The following is an 18,894-nucleotide window of genomic DNA, read 5'->3' as shown; positions in this document are numbered from 1 at the left end:
TGTGAAAGCTGAGAAGTGCAATTTTCACCGTTCTACTACCTCCTTTCTGGGATACGTCATCACTAAAGGAAATGTCCAGATGGATACTGAAAAAGTGAGAGCGGTGGTGGATTGACCCCAACCCACGTCCAGAGTGAAATTGCAATGTTTCCTGGGGTTTGCTAATTTCTACCGCCACTTCATCTGTGGCTACAGCACCCTGGAAGCTCCCCTCTCTGCACTCACTTCTCCCAAGGTACCGTTCACTTGGTCCCCAGCTGTTGACAGGGCTTTTGTGGATCTGAAGCATCAGTTAACTACTGCCCCCATCCTTGTCCATCCGGACCCGTCCCGTCAGTTTGTGGTTGAGGTCAATGCTTGGGGGGGCCATCCTGTCCCAGCAATCTGCCCAGGACAAAAAGCTCCATCCCTGTGCCTTCCTGTCCTTTTGTTTCAACTCCACTGATAGAAACTACGACGTAGGTAACCAGGAACATCTGGCGGTCAAGATGGCACTGGAGGAACTGTCTGGAAGGAGCGGAACATCCATTTTTGGTTTGGACCGACAATAAGAATTTGGAATTTCTCCACACAGCCAAGAGCCTTAACTCTAGGCAGGCCCGTTGGGCTCTGTTATTCACCAGGTTCAACTTCACCATCTCCTAACGCCCAGGGTCTAAGAATGTGAAGCCAGACGCTCTCTTTCGCCTGTACAGTTCCGCTGCCACATCCTCTGACTCTGCGAACATCCTCTCTACCTCTCTATTTTAGAGACACAAGAGAAGAGTGCTTCTTAGGTATGTAGTTAAGTAGTTTAGTTAAGTGCTCTTTGATCATAGGATGAGATACAAAATAATACAAATAAGTTGTCGGACACCACTATTGTTTGTCACCCTGATGACGACTGTTGTAGCCGCAAAGCGTCGGTGTATTTTTATTCTTGCCATGCATAAGCGAGTATAACAATGACGGCTATTAAATGTTTTTACTACATGAAAGTGCCTTGATTAATTCTGGAAGTTCGTTTTGCACAAAGGCTATTTTTGCATTGTTCATTATCCAACATCAACGTATTTTTATTCAGTTTACTCTATTTTAGTTCCAGCACATTTGATTCAAATAATATTGGCCTTGATTATTTGAATTGATTAGGTGGTTGATTTGGTTGATTATGTGAATCCGATGTGTTTGTGATGTGTTTGGAATAAAAAATATTCAACAAATTGAGGAACAACACTGTAGACAATTTGTAGACAATTCCCTCTTACTTGGGCTAGAGGGCATCATTTCATCATGAACTATCACTGTAGTCTAGCATAGAACGTGGAAAGAGAAAGGGGATACCTAGTATCCTGAATGCATTCAAACTAAATGTGTTTCCCGCATTTAACCCAACCCCTCTGAATCAGAGAGGTGCGGGGGGCTGTCTTATTAAATGTTCACATCATCAGTGCCTGGGGAGCAGTTGTTGTTGGGGGTTATGGGTCAGTGATGTTACATTCAGAGTAGTAGTTGTTCTATTCAATGCACGTGTATGATGTGGAACTCTACCAATCAGCCAGGAAGAGCTTCCATGAGTACACTGTTTAATTTTTCCACCAGAGGCTTTTAATCACAAACATCTGTGTGTGTGTGTGTGTGTGTGTGTGTGTGTGTGTGTGTGTGTGTGTGTGTGTGTGTGTGTGCATGCATGTTTGCGTACATTCAATGTGTGTGAATGTATGTGTGTGTGTCTGGCATGCATGTGTGGTGAAGTGCCTATGTGTATAAGTGTGAAATTGTGTAACATAACTATGGAACATGGCCTGACTCAGTCAACCACACTTCCTCATCGTGTGTGTGGTTTTCGGTCTTGTGTCGTCTAACACTACTTCCCAAACAGACACGTGAACTGTCGACAGCTCTGCAGGACCTCTGGAACGTTCTAGACACTCTTTTTTTATACTGTTTTTGAATCAATGGATATCAAACCCAGGTCATACATTAGCCTCAAGACCACTTGGCCCACTGAACTAAAACCTATAGGAATTCATTTGCAGGCAAACACCAGCCTTCAATACATTGTGAAATATGAAATTAATTATAGATCTAGCAAAGATATTATATCACTGGTCTAGGTTTATCCATTGCCATTATTACAGACCGCAGTGCATACCGTTACACTTGAGTTCCTCTGCAACGAGAGCACAAAAGAGAACGTTTAGGGATTCAGACAGTGAAGTTCCTGCAGAGAAGGTGAAGCAGTTGTGTGATGTGATGAACAGACATTTTTGGGGAGAGAGAGGTCTGTCTGACCCTCTGGCTTGGGTTACTACAGGAGCCACTCAGTCCACCCCTTTGTACCCTTAAGGTGTGTGTGTCTGAATTTACGATCTGGTAACCTAGCAAGTGAGAATAGAGGGTGGTACAGTAGCAAAGTAAAGAGGAAGGGGGAAAGAGAAATAAGAAAATGAAAGGGAAGAAAAAACAAAGAGAGAGGGAGGAAATAGAGAGAGAGAGAGAGGGTACAAATGTTGTGTCTTAATTTAATCATCCTGTTGTTGCAGGAATTGTCCTGTACAGCAGGAAATGTATACTTGTTTTGTTTTGTAATTTCCACTTAAAAATGTCAGACTTGATTGCCCTAGTGAAAAATATATTAACCCCTACAAAAAATCAACATGACATCTACCCTACATAACAACTTCTTGTTGCTGCAGGACTTTTTTCCTGCTGTGTGAAACTGGCTCAAAGATACGGCATCTGTAAAAGAAAAAGAGAGGCAGACAGAGAGACGGCGAGAGATAGACACACGCGCACGCGCACGCACGCACACATGCACACAACAGTCACACACACACATATATACATAGACAGAGAGTCTTAGTTGTGTATTGATGAGGGTGCAGTAAAACCAAACAGCCACAAAAAGCCCCATAAAGCTGTAATACATTCCCTGTTGTCCAGAGTGGGTCAATGACACCTAGAGGAAAACACCAGGGGGGCAGAGGGAGGGGTGCTAGTGGCTTTGGGGTGTTGTTTAGGTTGAGTATTTTGGATGGTGTGTAATGTATGTTTGGGGTGTTTTTTGGAGTTGTGGTGTTGTTTTGTTGGGTGAATTGTTTATTTTTTCGTTAAAAAGCAAAGATGGGTGGTACAGGGAGAAGCGTTGTGTAATAATATCTGTGTACAAACTAGCGCTCTCTCTCTCTCTCTCTCTCTCTCTCTCTCTCTCTCTCTCCCTCCTTAAATCAGCTGTCAGTTTTAATTTCATAAAGGAAACACACACGCACACACACATACACACACTTCTGTATTTCAGAGCCCTACCGCCTCATGCCCCCGGCCCTTAATACAGAGAGACAGGAAGGAATGTAAAATGTTTCCTGATGCTGCAGAGCCAACTTCAACTCTAAATACAAACACACACACACATACACACATGCAAACACAATCACACACACAGTCCTTCATGCTAGTCTTTCATGCATGACGCATATTTCAGCGTGCAGTCCCCCCTATGGCAGTTCAACACAAACCTAACCCAGTTCAACAAAACCCAAAACCTGTGTGTGCTGGATATGAATACTAAAGTACTGGTCCCCTTGATATAAAAATAAAATCCATCTCCTCCCCATTATATTTACAGTAAGGGCGAGCATCTACAGCCTATAGCATTCTCCCTCAGAGGTGCTATATAATGTGCGTACAGTGTATAGGAAAGGTTTATGTTCTGATTATACCCACAGCCAAGTCTTTATCTACACCAGGCCTGTGTCAGAGGACCTGTCACAATCAGCCCTCACAGTTTTATAGGCCTGACGTATTAATTTATCAATGCACTTTAAAATAAATGTAAAAAATGTGTAGAAATGACTGTGTCCAGCACTCTAATAATCACTGAAATGAAAGCTAGACAGTCAGAGAGCATCTAAAATCAAATAAAAACGATGGACATTTTGACAGCGAGGAAATGAAACATACTTTCAGTGCGGCCCTCCGGACCTCGATGAAGACTGAATGCAGCCCAAGGGGCAAAATAACTTTGACACCCCTGCTGTACAGTTTGCTCTGTGTAACCCTGTAGCTAGTTCCAGAGGGGCCTAGTCTTAACAAGACCTGTGGCTAGCTTTATGGACTGTGGGTTGCACAAGGGTACTGAACGGATGTGGATAACATCTATTTCATTCAACCTTCTTGTATGCAGCATTTCCAGTCATATTCTATGTTGTGTTTTCCATGTACAGTGAGATCCAAAAGTATTGGGACAGTGACAATGTTTTGTTATTGTTTTGGATCTGTACTCCAGCACTTTGGATTAGAAATTATACTGTGAAGTGCAGACTTTCAGCTTCCCTTTGGAGTATTTTCATCCATATCGGGTGAACTGTTTAGAAATGACAGTATTTTTGTAATAGTTCCCCTGTTTTAGGAGACTAAAAGTATCGGAACAAATTCACTTATACAGTACCAGTCAAACGTTTGGACACACCTACTCAATCAAGGGTTTTCTTTATGTTTTACTATTTTCTACAATGTAGAATAATATTGAAGACATCAACTATGAAATAACACATATGGAATCATGTAGTAACAAAAAAAAGTCTTAAACAAATATATTTTATGTTTGAGATTCTTCAAAGTAGCCACCCTTTGTCTTGATGACAGCTTTGCACACTCTTGACATTATCTCAACCAGCTTTATGATGTAGTCACCTGGAATGCATTTCAATTAACAGGTGTGCCTTCTTTAAAGTTAATTTGTGGAATTTCTTTCTTCTTAATGCGTTTGAGCCAATCAGCTGTGTTGTGACAAGGTAAGGGTGGTATACAGAAGACAGCCCTATTTGGTAAAATACCAAGTCGATGTTATGGCAAGAACAGCTGAAATAAGCAAAGAGAAATGACAGTCCATCATTACTTTAAGACATGAAGGTTAGTCAATCCAGAACATTTCAAGAACTTTGAATGTTTCTTTAAGTGTAGTCGCAAAAACCATCAAGCGCTATGATGAAACAGGCTCTCATGAGGACCGCCACAGGAAACGAAGACCCAGAGTACCTCTTCTGCAGTTCATTAGGGTTTCCAGCCTCAGAAATTACAGCCCAAATAAATGCTTCACAGAGTTCAAGTAACAGCCACATCTTAAAACCTCTTGATACTACCCATCCCGGGTCCGGGAGCGTAATCATCATCTGACACTAATTAGCATAACGCAACGGACATAAATATTACTAGAAAATATTCAGATTCACGAAATCACAAGTGAAATATATTGAAAGACAGCTTAGCCTTTTGTTAATCACCCTGTCATCTCAGATGTTGAAAATATGCTTTACAGACAAAGCAAGACAAGCATTTGTGTAAGTTTATCGATAGCCTAGCATAGCATTTTGCCTAGTTAACAGCAGGCAACCTGGCCACGAAAATCAGAAAAGCAATCAAATTAAATCGTTTACCTTTGATGGGCTTCGGATGTTTTCACTCATGTGACGCCCAGTTAGATAGCAAATGTTCCTTTTTTCCCAAAATATTATTTTTGTAGGCGAAATAGCTCCGTTTGTTCTTCACATTTTGCTGAGAAATCGACCGGAAATTGCGGTCACCAAATTAGCTCCATAATATCGACAGAAACATGGCAAACGTTGTTTATAATCAATCCTCAAGGTGTTTTTCAAATATCTATTCGATAATATATCCACCGGGACAATTGGCTTTTCAGTAGGACCGAGAGGAGAAATGGCTACCTTTACGCAAGAATCACTCTGAGAGCCATCAGGTGACCACTTACACAATATAGTCGCTTACGCTCATTCTTCAACATAAATGCGTAAAACTACGTCAAAATGCTGTAGACACCTTGGGGAATACGTAGAAAAAGGAATCTGGTTGATAGCCCATTCACTGCTCAATAGGGACGCATCGGAATGCCCGAGCTTTCAAAACATGAGTTACTTCTGGATTGGATTTTTCTCGGTCTTTCGCCTGCAATATCAGTTCTGTTATACTCACAGGCAATATTTTTACAGTTTTGGAAACTTTAGAGTGTTTTCTATCCTAAGTGGTCAATTATATGCATATTCTAGCATCTTGTCCTGACAAAATAGCCCGTTTACATTGGGAACGTTATTTTTCCAAAAATTTAAATACTGCCCCCTAGTTACAAGAAATTTTAACATCAACTGTTCAGAGGAGACTGTGTGAGAATCAGGCCTTCATGGTCAGTTTGCTGCAAAAAAAACACTACTAAAGGACACCAAAAAGAAGAGACTTGATTGGTTGGAAATCTGTCCTTTGGTCTGAAGAGTCCAAATTTGAGATTTTTGGTTCCAATCGCCGTGTCTTTGTTGAGACGCAGAGTAGGTGAACGGATGATCTTCGTATGTGTGGTTCCCACGGTGAAGCATGCAGTAGGAGGTGTGATGGTGTGGGGTTGCTTTTCTGGTGACACAATGACACAATGTGTGTGATTTATTTAGAATTCAAGGCACACTTAACCAGTATGGCTGCAACAGCATTCTGCAGCGATACACCATCCCATCTGGTTTGCACTTAGTGCAACTATCATTTGATTTTCAACAGGACAATGCCCAAACATACCTCCAGGCTATATAAGGGCTATTTGACCAAGAGTGATGGAGTGCTGCATCAGGTGACCTGGTCTCCACAATCATCCAACCTCAACCCAATTGAGATGGTTTGGGATGAGTTGGACCGCAGAGTGAAGAAAAAGAAGCCAACATTGCTCAGCATATGTGGGAACTCCTTCAAGACTGTTGGAAAAGCATTCCAGGTGAAGCTGATTGAAAGACTGCCAAGTGTGAGCAAAGCTGCCATCAATGCAAAGGGTGGCTACTTTGAAGAATCTCAAATATAGGGTATATTTTGATTTGTTTGACTTTCTTTGTTACTACATGATTCCATATGTGTTATTTCATAGATTTTATCTATTCATTCTTATTCTAAAATGTAAATAAAATAGTAAAAATAAAGAAAAACCCTTAAATGAGTAGGTGTGTCCAAACTTTTGACTGGTACTGTATGTGTAGTAAAAGTTAAGTATTTGGTCCCACTACACTTTTGTTGGATGCATTTGCTGTTTATTTTGGTTGTGTTTCTGATTATTTTGTGCCCAATAGAAATGAATGGTAAATAATGTATTGTGTCATTTTGGAATCACTTTTATTATATATAAGAATATAACAAACTGGTGTGCCTGGCAACTACAACCATGCCCCTTTAAAAGGCACTTAAATATTTTGTGTTAACCATTCATCCTCTGAATGGCATACATACACCATCTGCCTCAATTGTCTCAAGGCTTCAAAATCGTTCTGAGTGTTGGGGGCAGTATTTTGATGTTTGGATGAAAAGCGTACCCAAATGAAACTGCCTATTTCTCAGGCTCAGAATCTAGAATATGCATATAATTATCATATTAGGATAGAAAACACTCTAAAGTTTCCAAAACTGTAAAAATATTGTCTGTGAGAATAACAGAACTGATATTGCAGGCGAAAACCTGTTTTTCCTGAAATCTCTCTGTTCCATTGCATGCCGTCGCTCCATTTAAAGGGATATCAACCAGATTCCTCTTCCTATGGCTTCCACATGGTGTGAACAGTCTTTAGACATAGTTTCAGGCTTGTATTTTGAAAAATGATCGAGAAAGATCACATTGCGTCATTGGATGGCTGGGTGCCAGCAGCGTTTTGCATGCGCAACAGCTTGGAGCAGACATTTTCTCTATCTCTCCTATTGAAGAAGCTACAGTCCGGTTGAAATAATATTGATTATATATTGTAAAAACAACCTGAGGATTGATTATAAAAAACGTTTGACATGTTTCTATGAACTTTACGGATACTATTTGGAATTTTCGTCTGCCCCGTCGTGACAGCTCGAGCCTGTGGATTTCTGAACATAACGCGCCAACCAAATGGAGGGAGTTTGGATATAAAAATAATCTTTATGGAACCAAAGGAACATTTATTGTGTAACTGGGAGTCTCTTGAGTGCAAACATCCGAAGATCATCAAAGGTAAGCGATTCGTTTTATTGCTTTTCTGACTTTCGTGACCAATCTACTTTGCTGCTAGCTGTTTGTAATGTTTTGTCTGCTGAGAGAGATGTCCTTACATAAACGCTTGGTATGCTTTCGCCGAAAAGCTTTTTTGAAATCTGAAACGCCAGGTGGATTAACAACAAGCTACGCTGTGTTTTGCTATATTGCACTTGTGATTTCAAGAAAATTAAATATTTGAATTTGAATTTGGCGCTCTGCAATTCAACGGATGCTGACGAAAATGATCCCACTAACGGGATGGGTGCATCAAGAAGTTAACCGGTCTCCTCCCCGTCATCTACACTGATTGGAGTAGATTTCACAAGTGACATCAATAAGGTATTGTCACGGATCCCCCCGGTACTGCTGCTCATTCCGTTCACCAGTTCCGGAGGTCTACGTCACCGTCCTTCATACTTCATTTCGCTTGTTCATGTAGGCTATTCAACTCCATTTTCAAAGAACTTTCGTCCTCCGATTACCAACGACACGGTCCTCCAACTATTTAGTCCTCCTACAATGTCATATCAAGAGTGTCTTTTTTTAGAATGTACCCCATACATAGACTAAGATACAATTGACAGAAGCCTAGTATTTTATATAGATGTACGGATGTTAGGCGTAAAGACATTATGGCCCATGTGAGCAGACAGCGCCATGGAACGAGAGAAGCGATTTATGATACCATGCTGACCCCATCCTATTTACAAATATTGGTGTTATAAAAAAAGAGATTGCTTGTTTTACGTTTTTTTTTTTGTAGAAATGCCTTCTGCAACATGTAAACTTTCCTGTGCCTTTATAACAAACTTGTATGCCATCTGTAAATACGAATAAAATTATTAAAATATGAGCCTAGTTGGTTTAGCCACAGAAAAATATGTCAAACTTCCTGCTAGCAATGATTGGCTGAGATAATAAGTGGGCTGGGCATGCCGAGAGATGAGTTCGGATTGGTCGGCAATGTAGCATGCTTCGTTCTATAATATGAGCTGGTCAGTATGTGTAGGTAATTCTTTCTAACACTGCATTTTTGAAAGATATCGCGTAGTAGAACTGCATAAGTGTTGCTCTCCACTTTCTGGAGGACAGAGTTTTTTAAATCAGTGCAATAGAGTATGAAAGCTAAGGAGATGGATACTATTCTGCCTTTTGATTGCAAATATGCCAACGGAGTCAGCGAGAACACACAGAAGGCCGTTGTATTAAACAACTGTCTCTGGATTACATCTTCAAGCTAAGGGCAACCATGGCATCCGTGACAAAGAGGGAGAAGCGTCCATCCATGTATATGGGTAAGAGAGTCTAGTTAGCAAAATTTTCAGATGTTACAGGTTTCACATTTTGTCAGAAAGTCACTTTAATTTCAAGTTAAATTGTACTGTTACGAGCTAGAAAATGTTAGCTGTCTGGCTAGCTATCTAACGTTACATGTATGATCTGTGTAGTAATATTATTTGTATCTCAGAGCAATTTGCATTGCTAGTTATAGCCTAATGTTAGCTAGCTAACGTTAAACTTTGTTAGTTAGCTACCTGAAGATTCATGGACGGTAGTAACATTATGAGTTGGGATTATGGTTCATTGTTTAGCTAGCTAAGCTACATGTCTCAACAAAAGACTCCACTCTATGCAAGTAACTATTTTAATATAATGTTTATGATCTTACTGTGACAACTGTCGATAGATGTAGCTTGTAAATTTGAGCGCAGAATAACTGACGAATTCACAACACCAGTTGAATATGGCTGTTGTCAGTAAAAGTTGGCAAAAAAGCTTCAATAAATTGTTGCCAGCAGCACAGTTGCAGTCACCAACGCTCTGGATAACATAAAATCAGCAACCAGCTCTGCTAGGGTGAGTAAAATGGTCAGAGTGAGCTGTTCCCTCATTTGTGTCCGGAAGTAGCTAGCAAGCTAGCCAATGTTAGCCAGTTATTTTGGGTGCTTGACTGCTGTTGTTAGGCCAGAACGCTCAGATCAGATACTTTTCAGCCAGAGCATTCAGTGTGTGGTCTGAATGCTCCGAGAGTGAAACGCTCTGAATTTACAAACGGCCAAAGTGACAACGTCCAGATTAAATTTACAAACACACCTGTAGTATAAGCCAGCCTTTAGTCTTGAAATCTTTGGTTGTTTAGTACATAGCCTCACATGTGAATCCTTAAAGAAATGGGTGGGGCTAATGATTAAAAGGGTGTGAACGATGCTGAATGGGTGTAGACAAAGAAGAGCTCTCCAGGAGGTACCAAAACATTCAAGGGCCATTTTCGCAAAAGTGAGTTGCAAGTTTAACTTTCAAAGCAGAATTACTTTCCCATTGTTCCTTAATTTTTTATTCAATTTTCGCCTAAAATAACATACCCAAATCTATCTGCATGTAGCTCAGGCCCCGAAGCAAGGATATGCGTATTCTTGATCCATTTTAAAGGAAACACTTTCAAGTGTGTGGAAATCTGAAAGGAATGTAGGAGAATATAACACGTTAGATCTGGTAAAATATAATACAAAGAAAAAACCAACAGTTCTTTAGAATTTTTTTGTACTATCATCGTCAAAATGCAAGAGAAAGTCCATAATGTATTATTCCGGCCCAGGTGCCATTTAGATTTTGGCCACTAGATGGCAGCAATGTATTTGCAACGTTTTTGACTGATCCAATGAACCATTGCATTTCTGTTCACAATTTTGTATCAAGACTGCCAAAATGTGCCTAATTTGTTTATTAAAACTGAGCAATGGCATGGCATTCTTTCACTGTAATAGCTACTGTAAATTGGATAGTGCAGTTAGATTAACAAGAATATAAGCTTTCTGCCAATATCAGATATGTCTATGTCCTGGGAAATGTTCTTGTTTCTTACAACCTCATGCTAATAGCATTAACCTACATTAGCTCAACCGTCCTGTGAGGGACCCACCGATCCTGAAGAAGTTGATATACCATTTATATATACCATTGAGTCCATAGAGTCCATATACCATAGAGTCTCTACTTTTATCCAATGTAAAAAAAAACGGCATTTCAAATTTTGTTATGTAAGACCGAATCGAGCCAGTCGGTCAAAATGGATCCATAGCCTATAGGCTATAGTCTACGAAGTGCATGCTCAGAGAAGCATAGAGCCAAGTTATATATCTAAGATAGATGCTAGAATGGTCTAAATAAAACTAGGCTGGTATTCCAACACTGAGCCCCGCCTGCTCTGCTCTTGCTGCTCTTGCTGATCCACCACGTTGTGGTGCTGAAACTTGAAGCTGCAGCCACAGCACAATCAGTCAGAAATGGAGAACTCATGGTGCTGAAAGTAAGCAAATTTGAGTAGTCATCACTCATTTCAACCATCTTCATTTTAATTTACTAACAACAACAGGGCTTTGTATTGGAGCCTATTTCTTCCTATTTAACAGACTGTTTGACAGACTAAATTAGGGTATAATGCTGATATATCGCAGATTTGTTGGTCAATTCCTGCACCCAACATGCACCCTTTAAATAGCTTACCTCTGTGTCAGTGAAGGGCTGTTAAGTTAAAACCAGGACTCAAATTGAGGGGGTATGAGAGGGTATGCCATAGGCCTACTTTCTATTTTAAAAAATTGCAAAAAGCACAGGTATTGACAGTTTAAGACTTTAATAAAAATGGATTTGATTACATAAAGTGACCTATAACAGCACTTTGATCCGCAATGCTTTATGCTAGAAACAAACTGTAAAATACCTGTGAAAGATGTGACTCCAATGCACATGGGATATATTTGACTTTCTATAGCGGAGGAGACCTAAATTAGACTTTGCTTGGGAAGTCATCTTTTTTTTTACTATCAATTGATTAAGCTATTCACTTTATGTACAATAGAAGATGCTTAAACCCAGGCAGCTTTTAGGGAAACACTTGAGACCGTCTCTCTTTGGGTTAAGCCACGGAAGAAGAGTAGCCAGCCGCTAAAACATATATTTTTTTCTGCGTCAGCATGCATACTCTGTCTGGGGTGGAAAGGTAGGCCTAACTTTTGAAAGTACCATGCTCAGATTCCTAATGACATCTCAGATTTAATTATTTGCAAACAGGGACAGGTTAGATGGAGATATATGATATGACAAACACATAGTGTAGGCCTATCTCACCGTCTATTCTAATTTAGGTAATTTGTGTGGTATTAAAAAATATTCTGCTAATATGTAAAATGATGTAGAATTGCATGACATTTTTATAAAAGGCCATTTTTTTTCGGACAAGCAAATACAATTATTGATTCATGCAATGCTTTTAATATAAAGGAAATATTTCCACCTCTGTTCCACCTCTACTCCACCTCTACTCCAAAGTAGTCTGCGAACCCTCAACCTTCTGGTCCGCAGCCCTGTGCGCAATCAAAATTCCTGCGTTGCATTGTAATGCTTACTGGACGGAGAACAGTTTCTAAAACTGCATATCTAAGACTCTGGTCTGTCCAAGAATTGAGGGTAAACAGTAAACATGTTCTCCTCTATCCACTTGTTTTCTAAGCATTCAGGGAGGATTTAGGTCAAATATATTTTGCTGAAGGTGGGGCCATCCATTTTCATTTCAGAGAGGTCAAATGTTCACCATGTAAACCTTATAAATAATGTTCATTCCCTAAGAGGAAGGTCATGTTGGTGTCAGTTATTTTCAGTTTATCGTCCAAACTCTATTGCAATGCACTTCATTATTACAGATGTGAGTGCTACAGGGTGGTAGTCATTGTGGCAGGATGCCTTAGAGTTATAGCTCTACCACCAGCACTTAGATTTACCATTGTAAATTTGTTGAACCTTCAGCATCTACGAGGTCAATTATAACCTAGGTGTGTTCTTCAACCTTCAGGATAGGTTTATAGGGTAAATATCAACACTTTGGAGAGAGAGGAAGGTTGGGCTGAAGGTGGGACACCTCAAGCAGGTAGGTAAGTTAATGTAAGCCCCTGGGTAAGGGCAGGGGGAATGCATTTAGAGCTGTTATGAGCCTGTAATAAGAACAGAAATGAGGAGATGGGAGGACAATTTGGAACTGACTGTTTAGTACAGGTACAGATGGGGATGTTTAGCGGGGACAGGGGACTGAGGGCCTTAACATGCTCCATAGATGAGAGCAATACCACAGGCACAGCCATCTCACAGCAAAGCACTCTATCACTCTCTTTCCCACACTCAACCTGGAGGAGAAGGAGACCCCGGTACAACTGGGTTTGACAAAGGGAAGGAGAGAGATGGAAGGAGGGGAAAAAACAAGAGCTGGGCAGGTTTGAAGGGGCTGATAGGAGAAGAGAGGAGGGAGCAGAGGGGCAGGGTTGTGTGAGTAGTAACAGGAAAGGGTGAGGTAGGAAAGAAAAGGGAGGGGGAGAGAGGGGGAAGCTAGCAAAGTGTAGAGTGAAGGGGGGTCGAGAGGGAAGGATCGGTGGAGAGAGGGATGGAGGAGGGAAAGAAGTCTTGGAGAGAGAGAGAGAGAGAGAGAGAGAGAGGTTTTCACAAAGTGTTTGGCAAAGTCCCTCTCAGTCCTGCACAGCCTCTCAAGAGGAGGGACTAGTTCTCACTGATCAGGTAGGTAGGTGTGTGTGTGTGTGTGTGTGTGTGTGTGTGTGTGTGTGTGTGTGTGTGTGTGTGTGTGTGTGTGTGTGTGTGTGTGTGTGTGTGTGTGTGTGTGTGTGTGTGTGTGTGTGTGTGTGTGTGTGTGTTTGTACGTGTGTGTGTGTGTGTGTGCCAGTGCAAGTTTGTGTGTCTATTTTAAATCACCACCTAATGTTATAGAAATGGAGAAAAACAGAAGATAACGTCTTTTGTTTTTATTGGATTCTTTTCTTTCTTTTTTGCATTAAAGGACACTTGTTCGACATTTCTCTGCAGAGTGTGCTGGTTTGGCACCAGCGTGAATCCTTATATAAAGACTACATTCATGGATATATTCTTCCCTTTTTCCCCCCCCTCTCTGGACCAATTACTTGATGGAGAAAGAACCCTAAATTCTGTCTCTGCAGTAACATACAGTATTTAACATGCAGTATATCCAGTGTTGAGTCAATATTGCCTGTTTAGCTGAACAGCTGCTCTTTGACATGAGCTCTGCACTGGGATACCTTTGATTATGGTTAGTTATGATTGGTTATGGTGTTTTGATGTTTCTAGTCATGTTGCAATAGACTGTAAAAAAATGACAGTATCTTATAGTGCAGAGTCCAGTACTACATTATGGTGCAGATTCCAGTAGTACAGAATGTGTTGCTTTTACAAAGAGGGGCAGAGAAACATCTATCTATTTAATGGAAATGTATGTATTCAAACTCCTAAAAGGAGAGTCCATGGGTCTTTACAATGTGCTCTCATTTCTTTGGGGTCCCTTTCTTGTAGTAGGGCAAGGTTGGTTCGATTTTTCCACTGATATTTGGAGTCTTTCCCAGTTTGTTCAGGTATGTTTTACTCACATTTCCGAACTCTGGGTAACTAATCTGTCTCCTCTCTTTCTCTCCGTCTCTCCTTCAAGCTGAGGTAGACTTGTGTGTAAGCTCTTTTCTGAGTGTGTGTGACCTGCGTGTGTGACCATGAGTGGATTGTGTGTGTTCCTCTTGGCGTGCGTCCTGCCGCTATCCCTCGCCTCGCCAGGCAGGCAGGACCCGTTCCTTTGGCTGTCCGCCCTGCGAGGTCGTGGTTATGTCGAGGGCTCTCTATTGGCTGACACCACCGGAGGGGAGTGTCCTGCAGAGTGTGACTGCCCGCCCTCCTTCCCCATCGCTATGTACTGTGACGGGCGTGGCTTGACAGCCATGCCCAATGTGCCTTCCAGGATGAAGTATCTGTACCTGCAGCACAATGAGATCTCCGCCATGCCAGACTCTGCCCTGGCCAACGCCACCAACCTTGTCTGGGTCATGATGCATCACAACGCTCTGTCTACGGACAAAATCGGCAAGAGGGTAGGTTCTTCTACCCTCTTTTTTTTCCCCTAGCACTACACCACTGATTCAAATAATCAGTGTGGGTGGGGGTTGGGTGGGGTGGGGGTGGTGGCGGGTATGTTTGGAAACCTGGCTCTGCACTGCACTAGGCCTTGACAAATCAAACCTACTTTTATGTTTGAACAAATATATCCTTATATTCTAGGTGTTTGCCAAGCTGCAGGTGTTGGAGCGTCTGTACCTTCAACATAATAACCTGACTCGTGTTCCCCCCAACCTGCCAAGCTCACTACGGGACCTCAGACTCAACAACAACAACATCAACAAGGTAACAACACTTAGACTTCTCACCACTACAGGCCCTTCAAACACTTTCATTCATCTTCATCTGTCTCCAGATGTTTTTATGTTGTAAAGTGGATCCAGAGGTTTTTCTGTTGATTGTAAAGTGGATCCAGAGGTTTTTCTGTTGATTGTAAAGTGGATCCAGATGTTTTTCTGTTGATTGTAAAGTGGATCCAGATGTTTTTCTGTTGATTGTAAAGTGGATCCAGATGTTTTTCTGTTGATTGTAAAGTGGATCCAGAGGTTTTTCAATCAAGTGTCCAAGCCACATGTAAAAAAAAAAAAACACAGTCTTGGAAAGACAACACTCATCCTTGTTTCAAGTATGACGGCACCAGGCCTTACTGTTTCTATCAATAATTTAAATACAGCTTGTTTTGTTGTTGTTTTTGCCTAGATGTTTTAAATAAAGTGAATAAAGTGTGTATTTTTGTGAATGCCTAGATAACACCAGCGGCCCTTGATGGCATGGAAAACCTGACCATCCTGTATCTCCACGATAACGCTCTGACAGAGATGGGCACATCTCTGAGGAGTTTGAACTCACTCACTCTGCTTGATGTCAGCGGCAACAAGCTGAAGAAGGTATCGTAATGTAGAGTGTGTGTGTGTGTGTGTGTGTGTGTGTGTGTGACTGTTGATTGAAGCCAGCAATGGCAATTGAATAGACTTGCAAGATTGATTAATTCATTGAATGATTAATTGATCGACTGACGATCCATGTCCAGGTACCAGATAGTCTTCCAGAGCGCCTCCACCAGCTGTACCTGGAGTCCAACGCCATCAGTGCTGTCCCAGAGGGTTTCCTCAGTAAGTTCTCCCAGCTGCAGTACGTCCGCATGGCCCACAACCAGCTGACCGACAATGGCATCCCCCCCAACACCTTCAACGTGTCTGGCCTGGTGGAGCTGGACCTCAGCTTCAACCAGCTGGAGAGGATCCCCCCCGTCAGCCAGACGCTTGAGCACCTCTACCTGCAGGCCAACCACATCAAAGGTGTGTAAAGTGGGCCTGCAAGCAGTAAACACACTCGTGCACGTACACACGCACACCGTCTTGGCTATTAATCGAAGTCGATGATAACAATTTTTTGTTGGAGTTAGTGGAGGGGTCAGTGACTCTGGTTCCACTTCATGTGGCTGTGGGGGGTGATGTGGCTGCTGCAGGTGGGACACGTTTTGAGTGATTCGTATGACGTGATTTCAGCAACACTTTGAAGTTGAACAAACAAAGTTCCTTTTTGTTTAAATGCCAGAATGTAAACAATAGCTCCTCCCCCTCTCTCACTCCCATTTGTCCCTTTTATTTTTCTGTCTCCCACTCCTTTGTCTCCCTTCCCTCTCTCTCCCTTCCTCGCCATCTCTCCCTCCTCTCTCTCTGTAGAGTTTACCCTGGGGAGTTTCTGTGATGTCGTGGACGTAATGAACTTCTCCAAGCTAAGGACACTGCGTCTGGAGGGGAATGAGATCAGCATCGGGGATGTCCCCTCGGAGTCGGCCCTCTGTCTGCGTCTGGCTAACACCATTGATGTGTAAAGCACCAATTTCACCACCGGGCGGCAGCATCATCTCACCATCAGAGCATAGTGCAGCAGTCCTTATTTTAGCATAACATTTAAATTCCCCAATCTCACCAAGAAGGGGCAGTAAAGGGCTGTAAAGGCACAAAGGCCTAGGTGCTCCAAGTTAATCTGTTGTTTTATCTCTTATCATTCAAAGGACATTATGATAGATCTCCATATCAGGTCATTTTTCTTTCTCTAAGCTTTAGATGCATAGATCGTTCAAAGCATGTTGAAAGTGCTTCTTCCAAAGTCAACACTGGAGGAAAGATAACTTTATATAAGCTACGTGAATATCGTATACTTCTGTGGTGATGATTTCAAAGCCACAATTGTTGGTGTATGTGAGTGTGGATGCTCACATTTCTAATAGGATGTGTGTACCAGAGGAAGCAGGTGGGAGGAGCTATAGGAGGACGGGATCATTGTAATGGCTGGAATGGAATCAGTGGAATGGAGTCTCACGTGGTTTCCATTGGCTTGATGTGTTTGATACCATGCCATTGATTCCATTCAAGCCATTACAATGATCCCGTCCTCCTATAGCTCCTCCCACAAACATCAACTGGTGTGTACGTTGTCTGTGTGTATGTGTCCCCATTTGACAGTTACTGACTTTTTACAATAAATGTTATAATATGATGATGGTATGTATGAATATGTATGCAGTTTATTCTGCATAAGCCTTACTGTAAAGAGACAAAGACCACACAAAGGCAGATGAAATGCATGAAGAACGCACTACGCATTCATCTATCCGCCAAAAGTTTAACTTTTGACACTCTTATGGACAAAATGATGGATGAGTGGCGGGTTGACTGTCCATCATTTGAAGAGTTTCATTCCAAAACACTATACATCCATTTTCAGAAATGTTAATAAATTATCTTTTATAGTTTAACAACACATTTTTGAAGTGGTTAAAATAATAGTTTTAATGACTCGACACGCTGCAACTCCTGCCTCTCCCATCTCCTCATTGGTTTTTAGGAGCATATACCCACATGCCATCTCCTCATTGGTTTTTGCCATATACCCACGTGGGTGATTGAAAGATGAACTGAGGTTCACTCTCCATTCCAGTTGGTTGTGATAATGCGCCTGCGCCTTAAAGTTGGATGCCAACCGCCATATCCGTAGCCATAACGTCCAAAGAAGAAGCCTGTAGGAGGAGAGATTACTAGAAACAAACTCAGTTTACCGTTTTATCTGTGGATTAATTGTTGGAGTAGAGGACCTTGTGCATTTCAGGTAAAATAACAACTCAATGTTTATATCCCAAGACAAAGTAGTTGGCAACAGCAAGCTAGCTAGCTAAATTGCCATAAATGTGTAATGCTTTTCGACCTGACCCCAAATTAATATAGTTAGTTCAGAGTTAGTTTTGATTTTTCAACCTGAGTGTCCTGATCGCGTCTGGTGTAGGGGGACAAAATCAACATGTGCTCGATGGTGCACGTGTGTCTGGTCAGCATCTAAGGGCCAAGGGGATCGGGTAAAGATTTAATTGGGACTGTCTGTAATACTGTTTTTTTGCTTCTCTCTATGTGTTTTAATTTCGTGTGAGCAGCCAGCCCATTATACCGCTGAATCAATCCTATTGACCTAAGGGGAGATTGGTCTCACGTTTATTTAAACAGTGTAGTAATGACTAATGGCTATTAACATCTGCTAACCATGTGTGTGACCAATTATTATTATAATTTTTTTATTTGACCTGAACCTAAACTCTTTAATGGGCGGGAGTTCCGGGAATCTATCCGTACAGCCACAGGGCTAACCCTAACTCTAAGGTTGCCAGTCCATTTATATACCCAACCTCTTGGTTAACAGTTAACATATGTAACCCTACAGCCATCCATTTCCTTACCCAGCCCCAGATTCAGTGGGTCACTGGGTCACTCTGTCAGACTGGCCTCTACAGGTAAACTTCCAAAATAAAGGAAACATTTGAATAAATGAGGGATACAAATGATATTGAAAGCAGTTGCTTCCACACAGGTTTGGTTCCAGAGTTAATTAAACAATTAACATACCATCAGGCTAACCAGGTT

At 41.6% G+C, this 18,894-nt stretch overlaps 1 protein-coding gene across 1 annotated transcript; it reads left to right on the top strand.

Moving 5' to 3' along the window:
• The first annotated feature begins 13,498 nt into the window (after window positions 1-13,498).
• LOC139369755 (fibromodulin-like) lies at window positions 13,499-17,490 on the top strand. Its single transcript, XM_071109016.1, has 6 exons — window positions 13,499-13,585; window positions 14,523-14,952; window positions 15,140-15,262; window positions 15,724-15,864; window positions 16,008-16,275; window positions 16,663-17,490. Exons 2-6 carry the CDS (start codon window positions 14,581-14,583, stop codon window positions 16,812-16,814), a joined length of 1,056 nt encoding a protein of 351 aa, XP_070965117.1. The 5' UTR covers window positions 13,499-13,585; window positions 14,523-14,580; the 3' UTR covers window positions 16,815-17,490.
• The last annotated feature ends 1,404 nt before the right edge of the window (window positions 17,491-18,894 follow it).

The sequence above is a fragment of the Oncorhynchus clarkii genome, chromosome 17 (genome assembly GCF_045791955.1).
Source record: "Oncorhynchus clarkii lewisi isolate Uvic-CL-2024 chromosome 17, UVic_Ocla_1.0, whole genome shotgun sequence".
Lineage (NCBI taxonomy): Eukaryota > Metazoa > Chordata > Actinopteri > Salmoniformes > Salmonidae > Oncorhynchus > Oncorhynchus clarkii.
This window is presented reverse-complemented; position numbering and strand designations above follow the sequence as displayed.

Bases quoted from the DNA above. Each gene is read 5' to 3' on its own strand.
- LOC139369755 (XM_071109016.1), top strand. From the start codon at position 14,581: ATGAGTGGATTGTGTGTGTTCCTCTTGGCGTGCGTCCTGCCGCTATCC. The intron at 14,953-15,139 runs GTAGGTTCTTCT...CTTATATTCTAG, and splicing joins CGGACAAAATCGGCAAGAGG to GTGTTTGCCAAGCTGCAGGT. The intron at 16,276-16,662 runs GTGTGTAAAGTG...CTCTCTCTGTAG, and splicing joins GCAGGCCAACCACATCAAAG to AGTTTACCCTGGGGAGTTTC.